Source organism: Mus caroli, unplaced genomic scaffold (genome assembly GCF_978045245.1).
Source record: "Mus caroli unplaced genomic scaffold, Mus_caroli_1 scaffold_13, whole genome shotgun sequence".
In the NCBI taxonomy this organism is placed as follows: domain Eukaryota; kingdom Metazoa; phylum Chordata; class Mammalia; order Rodentia; family Muridae; genus Mus; species Mus caroli.
In genome coordinates, this window is record NW_028227268.1 from 21,004,728 (window position 1) to 21,024,144 (window position 19,417).

At 54.2% G+C, this 19,417-nt stretch overlaps 3 protein-coding genes across 6 annotated transcripts; 2 read left to right on the forward strand and 1 right to left on the reverse strand.

The window, feature by feature from the left end:
• Positions 1-258: 258 nt before the first annotated feature.
• On the forward strand, positions 259-1,332 carry Ccr10 (C-C motif chemokine receptor 10; the record flags this gene model as incomplete). The annotated part of the gene is made up of 1 exon (XM_021178427.2): positions 259-1,332. A coding segment is annotated over one exon (1,074 nt), but the record flags the coding sequence as incomplete, so codon positions are not given.
• A 2,298-nt stretch (positions 1,333-3,630) lies between these two features.
• On the forward strand, positions 3,631-12,268 carry Plekhh3 (pleckstrin homology, MyTH4 and FERM domain containing H3). Of its 4 annotated transcripts, none has more exons than XR_015044955.1 (13): positions 3,631-4,229; positions 6,213-6,268; positions 6,617-6,696; positions 6,802-6,993; positions 7,079-7,236; positions 7,341-7,461; positions 8,217-8,523; positions 9,265-9,472; positions 9,771-9,907; positions 10,167-10,290; positions 10,472-10,905; positions 11,241-11,432; positions 11,883-12,268. XR_015044955.1 is itself a non-coding variant. In XM_021176769.2 (13 exons), exons 1-13 carry the CDS (start codon positions 4,068-4,070, stop codon positions 12,066-12,068), a joined length of 2,382 nt encoding a protein of 793 aa, XP_021032428.1. In that variant the 5' UTR covers positions 3,631-4,067; the 3' UTR covers positions 12,069-12,268. The 4 variants fall into 4 exon arrangements, 3 of the variants coding, with proteins under 3 accessions (XP_021032428.1, XP_021032429.1, XP_029340064.1); XM_021176769.2 differs by having other exon boundaries at positions 10,472-10,930; XM_021176770.3 differs by having other exon boundaries at positions 9,771-9,898; positions 10,472-10,930.
• Positions 12,269-13,178: 910 nt separating this feature from the next.
• On the reverse strand, positions 13,179-18,954 carry LOC110304974 (tubulin gamma-2 chain). Its single transcript, XM_021176687.3, has 11 exons — positions 18,695-18,954; positions 18,303-18,415; positions 17,948-18,115; positions 17,572-17,640; positions 17,225-17,304; positions 15,620-15,746; positions 14,813-14,899; positions 14,559-14,708; positions 14,019-14,171; positions 13,777-13,938; positions 13,179-13,558 (listed from the first exon to the last, which is right to left on the reverse strand). The coding sequence occupies exons 1-11, from the start codon at positions 18,741-18,743 to the stop codon at positions 13,361-13,363; spliced, it is 1,356 nt and encodes a 451-aa protein (XP_021032346.1). The 5' UTR covers positions 18,744-18,954; the 3' UTR covers positions 13,179-13,360.
• Between the last annotated feature and the right edge of the window lie 463 nt (positions 18,955-19,417).

Sequence of the window (19,417 nt, forward strand, 5' to 3'; positions counted from 1 at the left end):
AGAACACATTTAGTAAGTGGCGTCCAGAAAAAGCCGGTGGCTGCTGAAGGTCATCCAGGAAGCTGGAAGCAGAGTTAGAGAGACTGCAAGCAAAGCTTAACTGCCTGTTCAGGACACACTAGCAAGAATCTGGAGAGAGAGAGAGAGAGAGAGAGAGAGAGTGAGTCAGTCTTCTGGTGTTGAGGCTTTGAATGAAGACCACCTGTGTGAGATGGAAGGGTGTGGGAATGTCTTACACAGTCCCTTATCTCATTTTGATGCCACCAGGTCTCCTGGGGACTTTACTCCGGGTATGATGAGGAGGCCTATTCGGTTGGGCCGCTGCCAGAGCTCTGTTACAAGGCTGATGTCCAGGCTTTCAGTCGGGCCTTCCAACCCAGTGTCTCCCTGATGGTGGCTGTGCTGGGTCTGGCTGGCAATGGCCTAGTCTTGGCCACCCATCTGGCAGCCAGACGAACTACCCGATCTCCCACCTCCGTTCACCTGCTCCAGTTGGCCCTGGCTGACCTTTTATTGGCCCTGACTTTGCCTTTTGCTGCAGCAGGGGCTCTTCAGGGCTGGAATCTAGGAAGTACCACCTGCCGTGCCATCTCAGGCCTCTACTCGGCCTCTTTCCACGCTGGCTTCCTCTTCCTAGCCTGTATCAGCGCTGACCGCTATGTGGCCATCGCACGAGCTCTCCCATCCGGGCAGCGGCCCTCAACGCCTAGCCGTGCGCACTTGGTTTCAGTCTTCGTGTGGCTGTTGTCGCTGTTCCTGGCTCTACCTGCGCTCCTTTTCAGCCGGGACGGGCCACGTGAAGGCCAACGACGCTGTCGGCTCATTTTTCCCGAAAGCCTCACGCAGACTGTGAAAGGGGCAAGCGCGGTGGCGCAGGTGGTCCTCGGCTTCGCGCTCCCTCTGGGCGTCATGGCAGCCTGTTATGCGCTCCTGGGCCGCACGCTTCTGGCCGCCAGGGGGCCAGAGCGGCGGCGTGCACTGCGCGTCGTGGTGGCCTTGGTGGTGGCCTTCGTGGTGCTGCAGTTGCCCTACAGCCTTGCCCTGCTGCTGGATACAGCCGATCTACTGGCAGCCCGCGAACGGAGCTGCTCCTCCAGCAAGCGCAAGGATCTAGCTTTGCTGGTCACCGGCGGCTTGACCCTGGTCCGCTGCAGCCTCAATCCGGTGCTTTATGCCTTTTTGGGCCTGCGTTTCCGCCGGGACCTGCGGAGGCTGCTCCAGGGCGGAGGATGCAGCCCGAAGCCCAACCCTCGTGGCCGCTGCCCCCGTCGACTCCGCCTTTCTTCCTGCTCTGCTCCTACTGAGACCCACAGTCTCTCTTGGGACAACTAGGGCTACAATTCTAGAGAAGGGGGTGGGCTAAAGAAACGATCCCAGGGAGGATAATAGAAAGGGGAGTAAGTAGGGGGACGCTGAGAAAGACTTCAGGATCTAAAGGAATTGCCTCTGTGCTTAATTAAATTGATTCTATGCAAATGAGATGCAACCCAACTACTGTTACTATTTTTGAATTACCAGCTTTGGTTGCAGCAAGGCCAAGACAGTGGGTTACACCCCACGCCCCTGCTTGCGTCTGAGTGGGAGGTGTGAGGGGACAGGGGTTTTGCTGAGTCGGCTAAAGCTTTGAGTACTGACACGCCCTATGCTTCACTTGGTCTCTGCCAACCAAGGTGAGGTGGGAAAGCTGCCAGATGAGGAGGGGCGGGGTTTCTCCTCCGGAGTCAGTGTAAGAAAGGGCTTTCTAATAACTCTAGCACTGTCCAGTAATGGCTGCTTTTGCAAGTACCTAGATCCCAGCGTGTGAAATGTATGGGGTGATGCTGTCCCCAGATGTACGTGCGTGGGTCTGGTAGAGGTTTTTGGATCCCTTCTAAAGTCCTGCTGTGCAAAGAAAAATGCTAATTAAAAAGTTGAGTCTGATGGTGTGTGAACTGGATACCTGTAGCCCGAGCCACTCCAGAGGTTGAGACAGAAAGATCAAGAATAATAGCAATATCCTGCCTAAGAAGAAAAGAAATAGAAAAATGTCGAGGTGGACTTTTCTACCTAGGATATATATGTATATATGAATATGAATATGAATGAGGGGATTGCAATTTGCAAATTTTCCGAGAGGTGTTACTGGGCCTGAGCTCATAGTGTAGGGCGCTTGCACACTCTGATTATTTCCCCTGGGGATCAAGCCAAAGGAAATGAGCATAGCTTGCCAGGAAAGGGGAGGTTAGCTATCAGACAGAACTCTCCAGCTTGCAAGTGTCTAGGATCTTGAAGAGGAAGGGAGGTTATGGTTGTGGAGTCTCGGGCCCTCAGAAATCTCAGCATACACCACTTCAATATGAAAGTACCATAAGGATGGCTTCTAGAGGTGATGCATTGATTTCTGGTCTTTGCTTTGCACAACTGCCAGGATTGTGCTCCAATGAGACAGTTCTTCCCAGTTTAGTATTCGGTCAGCAAAGTCAGACCACCACTCCAGCCTGGAGTCTAGGGGCAAAAAGGGCGTGGCGTCCCTAGGGAGGCGTTGGACTGAGGTCTGCACTTCGTCCAGCCTAGCCTAGCCCAGCCCGGCTAGTCGTGTGTCCTAGAGCCTCTGGCGGTGTAAAAGACTTAAAAAATTTGGCCTCTTGGAGCCAGAAACGAGGAGAGGCTTGAAAACTGCGCAAATCCTCCAAGAGGCGCACACTACCCACCAGAGCGGACCTGGAACCCTCCGCCCGTGACCGCGGGAATCGCCGCTGAGTCAGCAACGCTCTCGAGTTTGTGCGCGCTCCCACTGTCTAGGCTGTAGCGCGAACCCCGCCCTGTACTCTTTAGCGCCCTTATTAACCCCTTCTTGTTCAGAAATGCATCATAGTCGCCCTGAGAGGCCTCTGATCTATTGATTTTCTTAAACCACAGAATCCCCGAGCATGCCAAACCACTCTCCCCATTCCAGTTCAATGCCCTGTAAATTCGCTTTTATTTCAGATCTTTGTCTGAGGCTTCCAGGAGTTCCTTTCTCAGCTTTTTCATCTCAAAAGTGGGGGTGGCTAAGATCTAAATCTGGACCCTTTTAACTCCAAGGATGAAGTGCTGCCTTTGCAGCTAGCTAACTCTCTCACACGCAGGTGTGGAATGCCTTGAAGGTAGTAAGGCTCTTTTACTTTTGTAGGGATTCCAAGATGTGACAGGTAATCACAGGTCAGTAGCCTAGCTTCCTTCTAGCTTTATGCCCTTCCTTCTCCAGACCTTCGAAAAGGGTTTTTTTTATTTGCTGCTTGGTGAGCCAAGAGTTAAAACAAGAGCACGAAGGCGGTCCTACGTGACGCCACAGACACCCCGTGTCCGACCTCAGAAGCTGGGGCGTGTCTAACATCGCACCGCCCACTCCCTCCCCAGTCCTCCTCCCCCCCCCCCCCGCCCCTCCCTACTGTCACTCAGCCAGAGACACATGATGCAACCCGCCGCGGTTTCAAGCTTGGGATTGGTCTCACTGGCCGGCGCCAGGAACAATGATTGGGCAGAGGAGGCTGTGACGCAACGTAGACCCTACCCTGTGAAGAAGGGAGGAGAGAAAGAACAGGGAAGGCGGAGGGAAGGAGGGGGGCCAGAGAGGGAGGCGGGGTCTGGGAACTCTGCCCGCTCCCCCAACGCGCCAGTCCCGGGGCTGCAGGGAGCGCAGCGCGCGCCGCCCGGGCCCCGGCCACCGGACGCCCTACCGGACACCACCCTCCTTGGAGCTTGGACAACCGCCCACCACGATTGCTGCACCAGGCACTGCTCCTACAGAGCTGGACACTACAAGGAACACTACTTCCCAGCTCCGGACATTGCTCCCGGCTCCCTTCCCCCGGCTCTGGACGCTATCTCCCCCCTCCTCTGCCGGGGCCCAGACAGCGAGCCCCCAGCGGGCTCTGGTGATAGTCCTTTTGCACCTCAGCGCTGGACACTGCCTCCTTCCGGCCCCCTTCTTTCCTCTCGTCGCACCTCTTCTCTACCCAGTTCGGGTCGGAGCACCTCCAGTTTCTCAGATTCCCTGCTGTTCAGGCAACACTGCCCGCGCCCCCATTCCCAGGCTGCTCGCCCGGATGCCTCTCCCCGGGGGATTGTGGTGGCTTCTCTGCTGCCGTCGAGGCTTCACACTTCTGCACCGGGACTACGGGGACGGCGAGCTTAGCGGGGACGGGGACGAAGACGAGGACGATGAGACCTTTGAGCTAAGGACCCCGAGTCCAGCGGGCGGCGGGAGGGTAAGTCTACAGGGATTTAGAACCGAGTTCAATCTTTCTCACTACAACCGGCCGTCACGCCTGAGCCTGCTCCATACTTGGGCCAAACGCGGTCCTCTTGGCCAACTGCAAATGTAGGGGAGATTCTTGTCTGAGGGCCAGAGCCCCGGGAGCTCCAGGGGCAAGTAGCCCTACTAGGGATGCGCCTGTGGGCTTCGCGCTGCACACAAGGCGCTGTCCACCTGCTGGGGGCCCTGAGGCAGAGGAGGCGTCACGCGTGGCCCAACCTGGCCCTGCCTCTCCCTTCCCTGCCCGGCCCGCGTCCCATCCCGTCTCCTTCCGCCTCCGCCAGAGCCAAGGAATGTGGCGAGGCCGGCTGGGCGGCTGGAACGCCTGGGTTCGCTCTGCTCTCAGTTCAAGAGCACTGAGGCCAGATGCGGGAGCTCCCACCACGGTATCCTGGGCGAGGGCAAAAAGACATCCTAGAATTGGGGTCTGCATCAGGGACCCCACAAAGAAAAGGCTCGGGACGATGGCCCTTTGAGGACTTCTCATTATTCCGCCACTTAAGACAGAACTCTCTGCCTTCTCTGGTGAGGTTCCTGGGAAACCAGAGGGAATGGGTGAGGGTGACTTGGTGGCTGAAATTTTTTTTTAATCAATCTCCCCTGGGAGAGAGACACTCAGGCACAGTTGGTGTGTAAGACCTCCATCCTTCGAGGAGACCTTCCTCACTTCCTTACCCACCAGAGGCAACCGGGCTTCTGTGTGCTGTGGCCTGGGTCCAGCTCCCATTTCCCCCCAACCCCGCTCAGGGGTCCCCAGCGAGTCCGGTGGCTCCATTCCTGGGTGGGGCGGGCGGCACCGCAGCTAGTGCAGGCGCCAGCACCTGGCGAGGCAGAGGGCAGATAAATATAGAGGGGAGGAGGAGGGAAGCAAGGGACTGAGATTAGGGGAGTTGTGGGGGGTGGGGTGGGGTGGGATCGGTACCTGCCCTCTGGTAGAGTGGTGGATAGCTCCACTCAGAACCTCCAGAAAAGAAACGGGTAGGCTCCCAGGGAAAGAGTGGGGCCTGGGAGTCCCCAAGTTTCCCGCATGGATAGGATCCCTGTCAAATAGGCCATAGCCTCTCTCGTGCTCCACCTCCACCCCCTCCTAGGAGCTCAGGGACAGGTGTCCCTGGTCCTCCTCCCCCAACCCTCCTCCTGGCTTTAGCAGCCTGGGCGCAAGGGGACCATGGCACAGTTCCTGTCTAGCTAGCTTGGCTCCGGGTTGATTTTGACCAACCTCAGACCCCAGGTTACAATGGAAGTTCCTAAGCAGGAGTTTGTGTATGAGAAGGGCAAAATTCCAAACCACCCTTGGTCTGAAGAGGGGGTAGTGTGTCAATTTCCTCCGGGACATCTGCAGAGTAACACACAAAGCTCTTAGAGAACATCTTCTATAAAAGAGTCCCTCTTCCCCTTCAGTCAACCCTATAACCACCCTTGCCCAGTCTTGGGTCCTGCTCTTTCCCTGAGAGCCCATCTTCTTCTTCCCTGGAGGTTCTGAGCAAGGAAGTGGGGGGGGGGGTAAAGGAAAAAAATTGAAGAGGCTTCCACGGGTAGAAGGGACTTCATCACATCTCCAGTTCGAAAAATGGAGAAACTATGCCCCAGAGATGGGAGGGGACTTTCGCAAGGTATAGCAGTTGCTAAGTGGTCCAGCCTCTTTCAGTGGAACCCAGGTCTCCTGACTCCCAGCCCGCCCCCGCCCCCACGGTTGCATTTTCAAGGGGTTAATGGATAGAAGTCTAGAGCTTGTAGCTCCTGGGCATTTTCTAATGGCCCACAGAGACTTGTATGTAGAAGGGACAATCCCAGAGTGGCTCAGGCCCTTCCTGCGCGGTCACGGTCGGACTTCGGACACTCCTTCCTCAATCTAATGAGTGATGTCCTGGGCTCATTTGAAACCATTGGTGCTAGGGGTCAAGGCCTCTGAGTATATTCTTGCTTATCTCCCTAGGGTTCCCTGGACGTTACTCTGACTCAGCCAACAAGGAATGGGCCGATCTCAGACAGGCGAGCTTCTTCTCTGAGTCTCTTAGTTTGGATACTGCAGCTAGTTCTCAGGACCCCCTTCCTTGCATCTTCCCTCCCGAAGTTGTGCAATAAGGGAGAGGCCTTGTGCCGCCGGACGCTGTGGTTTGGCTGGGGTCCCGGGGGGGCGCGGTCCAGCCGGGGGCGCAGGGAGGAAGGGGGGGGTCCTAGTTATTTCTGGTGCAAGGTCAGAACGGCCCCGCGGTTCCCACAGCCTGGAGGATGGGTGCCCAGCTTGGGAGCATGTACCCCTTGTAGTCTGGGGAACCCCTAATAAGGAGGCGGAGTGGAGGCCCTTCAGCCTCGCCCAATTTTTCATCTCTGGTCCAGACTGCAGAGCTGGGAAGAGACCTGGAGCCTCATCCCAGACAAGGGACTTCCGGAAGAGGACCCTGACGTCATTGTGAAAGGTGGGAACACCTGGGCGCAATTTTGTAGGCCCTCAAACACAGCCCTCCTAGAAATAATGTCTTCTCTTTTTAATCTCTTCTTCCCTATCTCCCCACAACCCCCAGGTTGGCTGTACCGGGAACCGCGTGGAGGAGGGGCAAGGCCATGGTTACTTCCGCGCAGAGCCTGGTTTGTGCTCACCAGAGATTCCCTGGACCAGTTCAGCAGCAGCGGGAAGGGGGCAAGGCGACTCGGAAGCCTGGTCCTCACAAGCCTGTGCTCAGTGACTGGGCCGGAGCGTAGGCCCAAGGAGACTGGTGAGACATCTTAAGAATCTCATTACCTAACTGGTAGAGGACCCAACAATCCCTGATCACCCTCTGTGGCCTCTCTTTCCACCAGGTCTGTGGTCAGTCACTGTGTCTGGCCGGAAACACAGCATCCGCCTCTGCTCTCCACGCCAGGCAGAGGCAGAGCGCTGGGGGGTAGCACTGCGGGAGGTGATTGCCTCCAAGGCTCCGCTGGAGACCCCTACCCAACTGCTGCTCAGGGACATCCAGGTAAGAGAGTTCTCCAATACGAACCAGCAGGGTTGTGGTCCTACACACTTTCAGGGCTCATAGAGAGCTCCTTTTCTCTATCAAGTGACCCTCTTGACCTCTAGGAGAGCTGTGGAGACCCAGAAGCAGTGGCCCTCATCTACCGGCGGAACCCTATCCTGAGGCACACCAGTAGTGCCTTGTATGCCCCGCTCTTGCCCCTGCCCTATGAAGTCAGCGCTCCAGGTAAGTGAGTGAACCCTAGGTCAGGTCTCCTTGATGCCATGGGGTAAGGCTTGGGATAAAAACTGGATAGCTGGGGGAGGCTCCTGACTTCTCAGAGTGTACATGGGTGGATCTGGAAGCAGGCTAGATTGGAGGGCGGCAAAACCGGAACAGGATAAGAACGCTGCCTCCCTCCAGCACCTACCCCTACGTGTCACATTCCGATTGCTTCCTTCAGAAGCACTTACACCTTCCTATCTTTCTCATTATACTCTTTAAGACCAGGACACATCACCTTTCCAGGCAGTGGGAAAATCACCCTTTTGTTGGAATTGTGCTGGCCTCATCTGGGGACACGTCTCTCCTCAAAGGGAGTACTGACTGGCCCAAGTCATAAAGCTAGAGGCTTACAGAATGCCAGGAACCCTGGTTTTTTTGTTTCCAGAGCAGCTTTTCTTTTCTTTTTCTTTTTCTGGCTCACAGTGATGGCTCTGGGCACCCAGTTAAAGAATATGGGGAAGGGTTGAATATATATCCCCTAGACTTTCTCTTTTCCTTACTAGGAAAGGCTAAGCAGGGTAGAGAGAAGGGTTTTGCGGGAGGTTGAGGGTTTGGGTCTGTGGACCATTGCTTTTCCTTTTACTCGTACCCTCCTTTTCATGCCATCCCTTGTGCCCTTAAACTCCCTCTGACCTTCCTCTGGATCATGCCTTCCTCCCAGGGCACTGCTCTGTATCCCCTCTCCAAACCATCCCTCCACCCCCACCCTCCCGCAGGTCCAGGCTACGCACCCTTACGAGAGGAGGCAGTGAGGCTGTTCCTGGCACTGCAGGCGCTGGAGGGGGCACGGCGCCCTGGGCCCCTGATGCAGGGTGTGCTCCAGACCTGCCGGGACCTGCCTGCACTCCAGGACGAACTTTTCCTGCAGCTGGCTAAGCAGACCTCAGGTCCTGCCGGTCCCCCTGGGCTCCCTGCCACTCAAGATCCTGCAACCCTGCGATACTGGCAGCTTCTCACTTGCATGAGCTGCACCTTTCGGCCAGGGGGAGCTGTCCGAGGGCACCTCCTGGGGCATTTGGAAAGGTAAGAGCAGAGGCCTCAGCCAAAAAGCTACAGGGCTGGGAGAGAATGGCAGACTGATATAATAGTTTGAGAAACAGAGAACCTAGATCCAAAGAAGGCATGAGAAATGCCCAAGAGCTGGCCTGGTGCTGATAATATATTCAGTACCTTCATGGAAATTACAAGATCATATCCCACGTGTGACCAGGTGAATCACAACAAGGTACTCCCTTTGAAAAAAAAATATAAAAAGGCAGGATTTAAGGAAGCATACCAACGTGGTTGGATTTCAGATTTTAATCGCCCCAAGATCATGGAGTTGGAGGAAGTAGGCTTGGCAATTGTAGGAGAGCAGGCAGGAGACTTTGAAAATAATTCAGGTCCATGTAAAATACCCAGACACATTAAGGTTGTAGTCAAGAAACATGAATTGTGAGGAGGAAACTGACCAGATGTAATGAAATTTTTTCATGCTGGGCAACTGTACTTAGTTAGACCTGCGAGCATGCTAAGCAGATATTGTTATGTATTTCTACCCTTGGTCATGTAAAATAAATACAATGAAAGAAAGAAAGAAAGAGAGAGGGAGGGAGAGAGAGAGAGAGAGAGAGAGAAAAGAAAGGAAGGAAGGAAGAAAGAAAGAAAGAAAGAAAGAAAGAAAGAAAGAAAGAAAGAAAGAAAGAAAGAAAGAAAGAAAGAAAGAAAGAAAGAGGAAAGGAAGCAGCCCTTGGAACACTGGTCCTTGGATTCCCTCTAATTCAGGACGGAGCAGGCACTCCCGGACTCAGAACTGGCAGAATATGCACGCTTCATCCGGAAGGCTCTGGGCCGTACACGGGGCCGAGAGCTGGTGCCTTCACTAGCAGAGATTTCCGCACTGAGCAGAAGGCAGGAGCTGTTGTGTACTGTGCACTGTCCCGGAGCTGGAGCCTGTCCTGTGTCTATCGACTCCCACACTACAGCGGGAGAGGTGAGGAGGTCAAAGAAGGAATCCGCACTGCTTCCACTTCTGAAACTTGCCTTCCAGCTTTGTTTGTTTGTTTACCTACGGACCTGTTGGTTGAACTCAGGGTCTCCAGTACAGTATACACCCTTTTTAGCTTCTCATGCCCGACTCTGGCATTGTTTACCCCTAGTCTCGGATTTGTTTCGTTGGAAAACCAGCAAATGGTGGTGACAAAAACTAAGGGACCTTCTCCAGTAGGATCAGAACTTTCCAGAACTCTGTCTCGAGTTATCTGACTTTCCTCCACCTCCCTTTTTTCTAGGTGACTCGAGAGTTGGTGGGCAGGCTAGGTTTGGCCCGGAGCCGGAACGCATTCGCATTGTATGAGCAGCGAGGCGCCCAGGAGCGAGCCCTGGCTGGGGGGACCCTCGTGGCCGACGTGCTCACCAGGTTTGAGAAGTAAATGTCCAGCCCAAGCCCTGCGCTGTATTAGCCAATCCACTTAGCTTTTGTCTATCACTGAGCACGTTTATCTAGGCGTGCCAGTAGCTCCTTGATCCTCTGACAAGTCCTTACCCGCTGGTTGTGTGTAGTCTTATCCAAAAAGCTTGCCAGGGCCCCGCCCCCAAACCTGTCTTTGCCCTGCCCCTCCCACTCACTAGCCTGTGTCCCAAAGGCCCTGCTTCCCGGTCTCAATGCATCTTTTTTCCTTCTGCAGTTTGACCTCAGAGGAAGCCGGACTGGAGGACTGCGGGTGGAGACTGTGTCTTCGTCTTCACGGACCTCTGCACCCAGAAGGGTTATCTCCAGAGGGTCACGAATTGCCTTTCCTCTTTGAGCAGGTGGGATCTCTGGTTTTCACACCTCCAGATCGACCACAGCTTGAACAACTCTTAACTCCCAACAATCTTCATTTAATTATTGTGGATACCCCATGGGAGATTTTCCCCAAACCCAAACCTCCCCAGATTCCGGAGGTGTCTTTACAGCTTCTCCACTGACGCCGCATGCCTCCCCTTGCAGGCTCACGCTCTGCTGCTGCGCGGCCGGCCGCCCCCACCCGAGGACACGCTGCGCGCCCTGGCGGCGCTGCGCCTGCAGAGTTTGCACCGGGACTTTTCCCCGCGAGGACCCCTGCCGCTCCTGGACCGCCTGCTGCCGCCCCCCATCCCGCCGCGCGAACAACCGCCGTGCCCTACCCGGAGGCCGCCGGAGGCCGCCGCCCTGCTGGCCGGGGCGCTCTGGAGCCCCGGCCTGGCCAAGAGGCGGGCGGAGCGTGCCCGGCGCGGCGGAACCGGCCGCTCGACGGGAAGCACGGCCCAGGTGGGAGGTGGCGGCGCCAGCACGACGGCCGCGGTGCTGGGCGGCTGGAAGCGGCTGCGGGGCATGGGCCAAGCTGAAGCCATGGCTGCCTACCTGGCTCTAGCGGCGCAGTGTCCGGGGTTCGGCGCTGCTCGGTATGACGTTCTGGAGCTGAGCACGGTGAGGGGGAGAAGGGAGAAGGGGACTCTGGTGGTCCAAGCCCCCACCTTTATCCCAGGGCCACAGGCCACCCCCTACACCCCACAATGGGGGTCATTTCATAAATCACATCTAGAACAGCTAGCTGCCCATCTCAAACCCCTAGGGGCTCAGGCTTTTGGGCTTGCACCTCCAGGTGCTTTTGGCCACGCCACACCTGTGCTGTCAATCAAGGGTCAAGAAAGCTTCCCGAATCACAGCCATCTCCCTTACCTGAAATAAAGATGCAGCGGCCCCGCCTTCGACCCTGACCCCGCCCATCTCTCTGCAGGAGCCTGGTGGAGGTGCTCCACAGAAGCTCTGCCTGGGTCTGGGAGCAAAGGCCATGTCGCTCTCCAGGCCTGGTGAGACAGAACCCATCCACAGTGTCAGCTATGGTCATGTGGCCGCCTGCCAGCTAATAGGCCCTCACACCTTAGCACTGAGGGTGGGCGACAGCCAGCTCCTCCTGCAGAGTCCCCAGGTGAGAACAGGGGTTGCTGAAGAGACTTGACACTGGCGTGTATACAGCTGTGGATATGTGGGTTCCAGCTGTGGTCAGAAGCAAACTTAAGGAGCTTTCCAGGGATTTGGGGGAGTCAAATGATAGACTAAGACTAAGATAGTAACAAGAGGAACTGGACAGGAAGTCACTGGAGAGTCCTGAAGCACCAGCTAAGTGGGGAGGGATGGTCACAAAGAGCCTTAAGATGTGGGGGGAACCACAAGGGAAAGGGCCTAGGGAAGACTGAGGCTAGCACTTGGGGGGGGGGGGCGGGTTGTGGAGGGGACGGGTCTGAATGTGAGGGGAGAGAAGGTTGCCAGGCCTGGAACATGCAGGAACGTGCCTAGCAGAACTCTAGAGCTTAGAAAGAAATCAGAAAAAGAGAGCCCAGTGGGCCCTGTTGCACACTGTCCTCTGCCCTCTTGTTAGGTGGAAGAGATCATGGAGCTGGTGAATGCCTACTTAGCCAACCCCTCCCCTGAGAGGCCCTGCAACAGCAGCAGCAGCTCTGGTCCTCCAAGCCAAGACCTGCCGGACACCTCCCCTCCCAGCCAGCACCGAGTTCTGGAAGAGCCCCAGGGACAGTCTGGCTGCTTGAAGCAGCTGCAGGACTAAGCCTGCCAAGAGGTCAGGACTTTTCTTTTGCCTCCAGCCTGAGACCGGACTGCTCTGAGATTTGAGGCAACCACGGACCCTTTTTTTGGCCCTGCAGGGACAGGGTACACCCACACCCGAGGGCAGCAATGGGTGTGGACAGTTTTCTAGTTTGTTTCTTAATTTATTTGTAGAAGAAAAAAAATCGTTATTTACACAAAGCCTTCCTGTGGGAGTGTTGTCGGTGGGAGAAGTTGGAGTTCTTTGGTTCAGAACAACCCCCCCCTTTCTAGGACACCCACACACTGGGCTTTTACCAGGCACTGACGGGGGAGTCTGGGTACCACAGAGCTCCGCCTTCCTTGACCTTCGTGATTTAACCTCCTCCTGGCCACTATGCCATCCTAGGATGGTGGGTGGGGCAGGCAAAAAGGCAATACTGGAAGCTGGCAATTACTCACCCTCTGTTCGCCATTGAGTGGTAGGAGGGTGGCCTCCTGTCATCCCTGGCCTGCAAGGACAGTGACTCATCCAGATGGGCACTACCCAGGTCCTCCCTTGGTGTTCATTCAGCTCCTGGGCCCCATTTGGGTCCATGTTTGGTTGCCCCATGCTTTAAGAATGAAATGGAGAGATGGCTGGGGCCTCACACAGTTGTAAACATCTCTGGTGTGACAGATACAGGCCTACTCTCAGATTCTTATCCTTTCAGGTTGGCTAAGTCCTCCAGGACCTGGACTGAGTTCCTGGAGATGCTGGTGGTCCTGAGCAATGGGACTCCTATGTCCTAGCTACCCTGACTTGCTCAGAGCACCATAGCATCCTTGCCCCTCAACCCTGTATCTCTTCCTTGAGTATAAGAGAATAAGGCAAACATGGCCCAACTGGGAACAGAGGCCTAGGCACTGAGGTGAAAATAGGTCAGGAACCATCAGTAGTCCTGAGAGAAGGGCTGACCCCTAGGAAAACAGGCGGGTTCGAGGTAAGGCAGGGAACAGTGGAAACACACTACGACCTGGGCTAAGGAGTGCGTGCGTTGGAGCAGGTGAAGGCCAGCCTACTGTCAACATGCCCGGATGTAGAAAGTGTGCTCACCCAGCCTCCAGAGTCACAAACCAAGCTCTGCTCAATGCATCATCACGCTTTATTTATTAGAACTTAACCAAGCCAGCCAAAAGCCAGGGATGAAAAGGAAGAGACAGGAACAGTCCCTAGATTGGACATGAACTCAAAAATGTGAGGTGAAGTTGGGTCAAAGGGTCTGGGCGTGGTAGGGGCTGTGCTTCTTGTCCAGGGGACAGCAGAGGGTGGAGTCACTGCTCCTGGGTGCCCCAGGAAATGTAGTCTGGCCGGGTGGCCGCATGGTACTCATCAATCAGCTCTTGCACCACCTCCCTGGATCTGTGCATCTCCTCAAAGTTGTCCTTGAAGATGTCCTCCTTGCGGAACTGCTCCAGGAAGGCCCCCCGTTTCCACAGTTTATCATACTGCTGGCAGGAACTTTCAAAAAGCTAGAGGGAAAGAGAGCTTCAGAATGGCACCCAACACAGGACACAGACCTCCAGGGGCAGGCAGGGAGGAGGGAGCAAATGACCAAAGACCAGGAGCTAGGGGTGTGGCTCAAAGACCAGGAGCTAGGGGTGCGGCTCAGAGCAGGGAGAGCTGCCTACCATTCCTGAAGCCCTGGGATTGATTCCCAGTAACAAAGACAACAGGAGGCTGCGCTCACCGAGGAGATACTGGTGTGGTTGGCCATCATGAGCCCGCTGACCCGGTGGGCTGAGGGCAGGTAGGGAGACTTCCTTGACAGGGCCACCTGGATGCTGGCTGGGCCCCAGGGGATGAAGTTGGCCAGTTTCCTTTCCCGGATCCTCTGCAGGCTCTTGTGGACCTGGGGTGGGCAGAGAGGGGGTGGTTGCTGCTGGCAACCATCCTGTGGGCCTGAATCTAGGGTGAAGGGGCCTCCCTTACCTGGGTGGGGTCCACCTCTCCCTGGATGATGTTGAGGATGGCGATGTAGCAGTGGTTGGTCTGACGATCCCGGCCTGTGGACACCATCACGTTCTTGGGCTGTAGCAGGCGCCTCATGACATCCAGGACTGTTGTCTTCCTCACACTGGCCACCTGAGGGAACGGGGGTTCAGAGACCAGGTCAGCAGTCAGGGAGGAACCCAGAGATGCATAGACAGAGGAAGAGAGTCAACTCTGTCCCCATCAGCTTGCAGGTGGCATGGTCTCTGGGGACTGTCTTTAGATCAGGTCTGGGCTGAGTCTCTGCCGTGGGATCAGGATCATGGCTCTCAGCTCACCAATCCCATGCCCTTGAGCAGTGAGCTATTATCCTAGTGGCACTGCTCCTGCAGGAGCCAAAAGTGGTACAAAGCAGGGGCAGGGCTGCAAGCTGGTGGCAGAGTCAGTCCCTGAGTACAGAATCTGGGGAGGTGGGTGGAGAAGAGCTGCGAAGAGCAGCTCCTGGAGAGTATGGGAAAGGGACACTGAAGGAGCTCTTACTGACTGGTCCGTGGTGAGGGGGGTATAGCCAGTCATGAGGAAGTGGAGCCGAGGGGTGGGAATGAGCGAGGCGATGAGGCCGATGAGGTCATTGTTCATGTATCCAGGGTAGCGCAGGGTGGTGGTGCTGGCTGACATGATGGTGGACACCTGGGAACAGATACTGTGTTATGGGGCTTAGTGGAGGTGGAATGTCCCTCCTCTGATGACCCTCTCACAGAAGAGAGGGCTTGCACTCCAGGAGGGGGGCTCACCAGCTGGTTGATCTGGGAGAAGGACGGGTTCTGGATGTGTAGGCGATCTGTGGCGATCCGGTTCAGGGCTGTGTTGTCCAGCACCACCTGGCAGGATACAGGGGCTCTATAACACCTTTTGAGGCAAAAGGGGACCTTGAAATAAGATAATGCTTAATGTCTGTAAACTCCCAAACTTGGAAGTGGATTTGCTACCTCTTCTAAAGAAACATTCTATCTCTGGGGTACCATGAGAGAGTAATGACATGACACAGGACTGTAAACAAATATGTGCATGTCCCCAGTGTGCCTTGGCTCTGGAGAGACTACTTTCATTTTTAGTCTTGAGACTAGATCTCAGTTCATAGCTCAGACTGGCTTGGGACTTAATTATGTAGCCCAGGCTATCCTTGAACGAATAATGATCCCTCTGACTCAGCCTACTAAAAAATGGAATTATAGGCATAAACCACCACACCCACCTAAGACACTTTATAAAATAATAAAGTAAGACAAGTTTAGTTAAAAATATACCCAAAGGGATCTGGCCTTGCCTGAATAATGGGGGAAGGTTTGCTACTAAAGTGATCTTTGAGTTCAAGCATAAGATGACACTGAATAGGCAAAATGGGGTATATATTGGGATAGAGGGATACTCTCTTGAAAGTTTTGGTGCCCCAAAATCCCTGCAACTTGGAAATTAGGATCTTAGTTCTTGGCCCTCATGTCATGGCTTTGCAGAGTGTTTTATGTGAACCAGGGCCAGAGAAGGGCAAGGGGCAGTCTCAGAAGGTGAGCTAAGTCCTGGCTCAGTCTTCCTTTGCTTACCACGCAGTCTGCATTCTGGGTCAGCCTCTTTAGTGTGAGGAGGGAATTGTAGGGCTGGACCACTACGTCACTCATCTCGTCCTGGTTGGGAAACACCGAGTATGTCTGCACCAATTTCTTGGGGTACCTAAGGGCAAAGAAGAGAGAAAGGAGAGGAAGGCACTGTGAACTGGAAGGACCTCCCTGCCCGTTGATATCCTTCCCAAATACCACTGAGCTCATGGACAAAAGGATGGAGCGCACATCTCAGTCCTCAGCCCCCAGAGGATAAGCACTTTCTGTAGGTGCCAAGGTAACATCCCATCTCCCTGCCCAATGTTTGCTTCCAAGGTGTTCTCTGGATGGTTCTGTCCTTGTGACCCAAGGAGGGGTAGCAAACAAACAAACAACAACAACAACAAAACTAAACCAAAACTTCCAGCTTAAGAGAAAAGAAAGTAACTGCATGAAAAGAGATTATCTAGGAATTCTGCTTTAGTTCCTGTTACTGGGACAAATACCTCAGCCAAAAGCTGAGGAAGAAAGGGCTTATAAAAAAAAAAAATAAGGCTTTCAGTTCCAGGTTACAATGCATTCTTTCTGGGAAGTTAAAGCAGGATGTCCACAGTCAAGGGCAGAGGGGATAAACGTGTGGATCCTTGCATGCTGGCTGGCAGCTAGCTTTCTCCTCTTTTATGCTGTGCAGGAATTCCTGCCTAGGGAATAGTGCCACCTACAACAGGCCAGGTCTTCCTGTATCAATTAGCAATCAAGACAGTCTCTTCCAGACAAGCCAGCAGGACAGCTTGATGAGTAAATAACTCATCAAAACTGTCTTCTTATTGACTGGTGAGGTGTTGGCATGGGCGTGCATATGTATGTATGTATTGGCTATTTTATTATTATTATTATTATTATTATTATTATTATTATTATTTTACCTCTACTTCCCTTCTAACCTTTATTCCACCCTGATCCCTCCCAATGCCCCAACACTAGATGGGGAGAAAGAAATCTAGAGGGAAAAGGGGGCTTAGCCCTCTTTAGACTACTTCCTGCTGATTAGGGTTGTCGAGTTTCTTGAGGCCAGTCCAATTGTCATGTCAGGGTTATCTCCAGCTTCTTGTCAACTAACAACAGCAACCATAACCATGGGGGCTTGGGGAGGGGAATAGCAGCCTCCCCTCAGGGATCCCTGCCCCTCCCTCTCCGGCCTCTGGCATTTACTCTCTCTCCAGATTCCTCAGAATCAAACTCTCTGCAGATGGCAAAGATCACGCCCCTGCTAGTGCACGAGGCAAATCACAATCACCCGCTCTGAAGCAGCCTCTTAGCTCACACCTGGGATTGAAACCAAACTATTCATGTAATATAACTGAGTTTTAAAAGAAACCCAAATTCTCACTACGGTAAGGTGACTCAGTGGGTAAGGTAAAGATGCCTGCCACCACTCTTAATGACCTCAGTGGTTCCTGAGCTCCACAAGGTGAAAGAGAACCAACCCAAGCACACAGTCCTCTGACTTCCACTTGGATGCATCGACGGTATGCCTCTCCCAAAATAAACAATGATGTAAACCAGCCCAAAGAGTCAAGACTAATGACCTCCCCTTAAACACAGGCTTACCTGTCGTTCAGTCGCTCTAAGAGGTAGGAGCCCAGACCAGAACCTGTCCCCCCAGCAATGGAGTGACATAGCACAAATCCCTGAATAGAGAGAGAGAGAGAAAGATACAGTGTCCAGGTACCTTAGAGACTTCAGCCTTGTCTCTGAGGCTCCTTGGAAAGACTCAGAGACCCGAGAGGGGCTTAGTAACAGACAGCACTGAGATTCTGATTTCCCAAGGCAGTGGCTTAGTCACCTTAATGCGCTCTCTATGATGTCCCCAAATGGATGGCTGAGTTGAATGTTTCACGTGATTGAATCATGCCTGATCTTTCCCCCCAGCATGCTTCACTGTAGAAGACCCTCACCTCTAGACTGTCACTTCCATCTGCTTCTCGGTCTATAATGTCAAAGATGTCCTCGTGAATTTTCTCACCCTGTATGTAGACATGGGGAAGGGAAAGTCAAACCAAAGGTTCTCTCTTCTCAGCACCAAGATCTCCACCCATTGTCTCTGTTGCCATCCTGAAACTGAGCTTCCCAGCCAGAATCTTTCTCAACCCAGAAATGCTACTTTGTGAACGATTTGCATAAAATTTACATAACCTTTCCTAGCAGTCCCTCTTCTCAACATATCCATTTGTCTCTTTATTTATTGCAAGTCTAACCTGGACAGATCCCCAGACTTGCTTGAGCCTTTCCTTATCCTAGGCTAGGATTACCAAGGAACTCTAGGAGTGACACCTGGGAGAATCCCCTTCCCCAGTTGTTGCCAGCTCCTCCGCCATGCTCCGACAGGTAGATGTTCTCTGGGTTGTAGAGCTTAGCATAGGAGGAGTTGAGGATGGAATGGATCACCCGGGGCTCCAGGTCCAGCAGCACAGCCCGGGGGATGTAATGCTCATCATCTGCCTGTCAGAGGGAAGCCAGGATGGGTCAAGTCCTGAAGCCTCCCAACTCTGGCTCCTGCAGGCCCTCCCTCAAGATAGCCACTCTGTTCCCATCCACTCAGAGAGTTTCCCAGCACCAGATCGCGCTGCCAGTCCCTTCAGGTCCCCAGGGTCCTGGTCAAGTCCCTGGGGGGAGGGGCGAGGGGCACCTGGTAGAAAAAGACGTCCTTTCGGTCAGTGCCCTCGGTGGCGAACTCCTCTACGATGCCCTCGGGGCTGATTCCATGTTCAGCACACAGCTGTTTCCAGAACTCGAACCCAACTGGGGGAGGAGGAAGAGGCCCAAGTCTGCTACAGCTTTAAGGCCTGAGGAGCCCAGGTTCAGAGGCTATTACATTCCAGAAGGTGACCCAAGACACCTGGGTCTGGAAGTTGTCACAGCCCAGGGCTAAGGAGGCAGCTCTTGCCTGGATCATCATGCGCAATAGGGAAGGTGGTTCATGGGAAGGACAAAGGGGATTGATGGGTACCAGGCACTTGAGTGCAGCCTGAGGGATTGAACCAGAGGGATAGAAGCAGGGCACCGTGGTCGCTTGCTCACTCTGGTTGCCGCACTGGCCCAGCTGCAGGGTGATGATCTCCCGGGGCATCGCTGATCAGAGCCGCCCCGGCCTGGCGGCGGGGGTCACGACTGAGAGGGACTCCTGCCAGCCGGAGGCGCAGGACATGGGGAACGCGCTGTCGACTGATGTTTTGACGCGGGCGCTGGGTCTGCGCGTGTGCAGTGTGGGCCTCTCCGCAGCCGGCTGGCGGCAGAGCCCATCCTGGGCATCATTTTCTCTCTTAGCAATTGCAGCTGGAATTCAGCACAGGCGCAGAGTGAGGCCACGCTTCCTGCCACTATGTGCGCTTGCGCACGGTAACATTTGGCCAGCCGAGGATCCCCAGGGGTGTGGGGGAGGGGAGGGAGAAGCGGCCAGGTGGATGCACCAAGTGTGGGAGTCACCTGCCTACACCTGCCGGATATGCTAAATTGAGGGGCTACATGTAAGCCAACTCTTTTCAAGTGTTGGGGAATTACACCCATGTCCCTGAGCATGTAAGGCAAGTGCTATTATATGTGGGTGTACATGTATGTATGTTTACATATATTCTCTCTCTTTTTTTTTTTTTTTTTTTTCTTTTTGGTTTTTCAAGACAGGGTTTCTCTGTGTAGCCTTGTCTGTCCTGGAACTCACTCTATAGACCAGACTGCCTCAAACTCAGATCTGCCTGCCTCAGCCTCCCAAGTGCTGGGATTAAAAGCGTACAGCTATTTTCATAT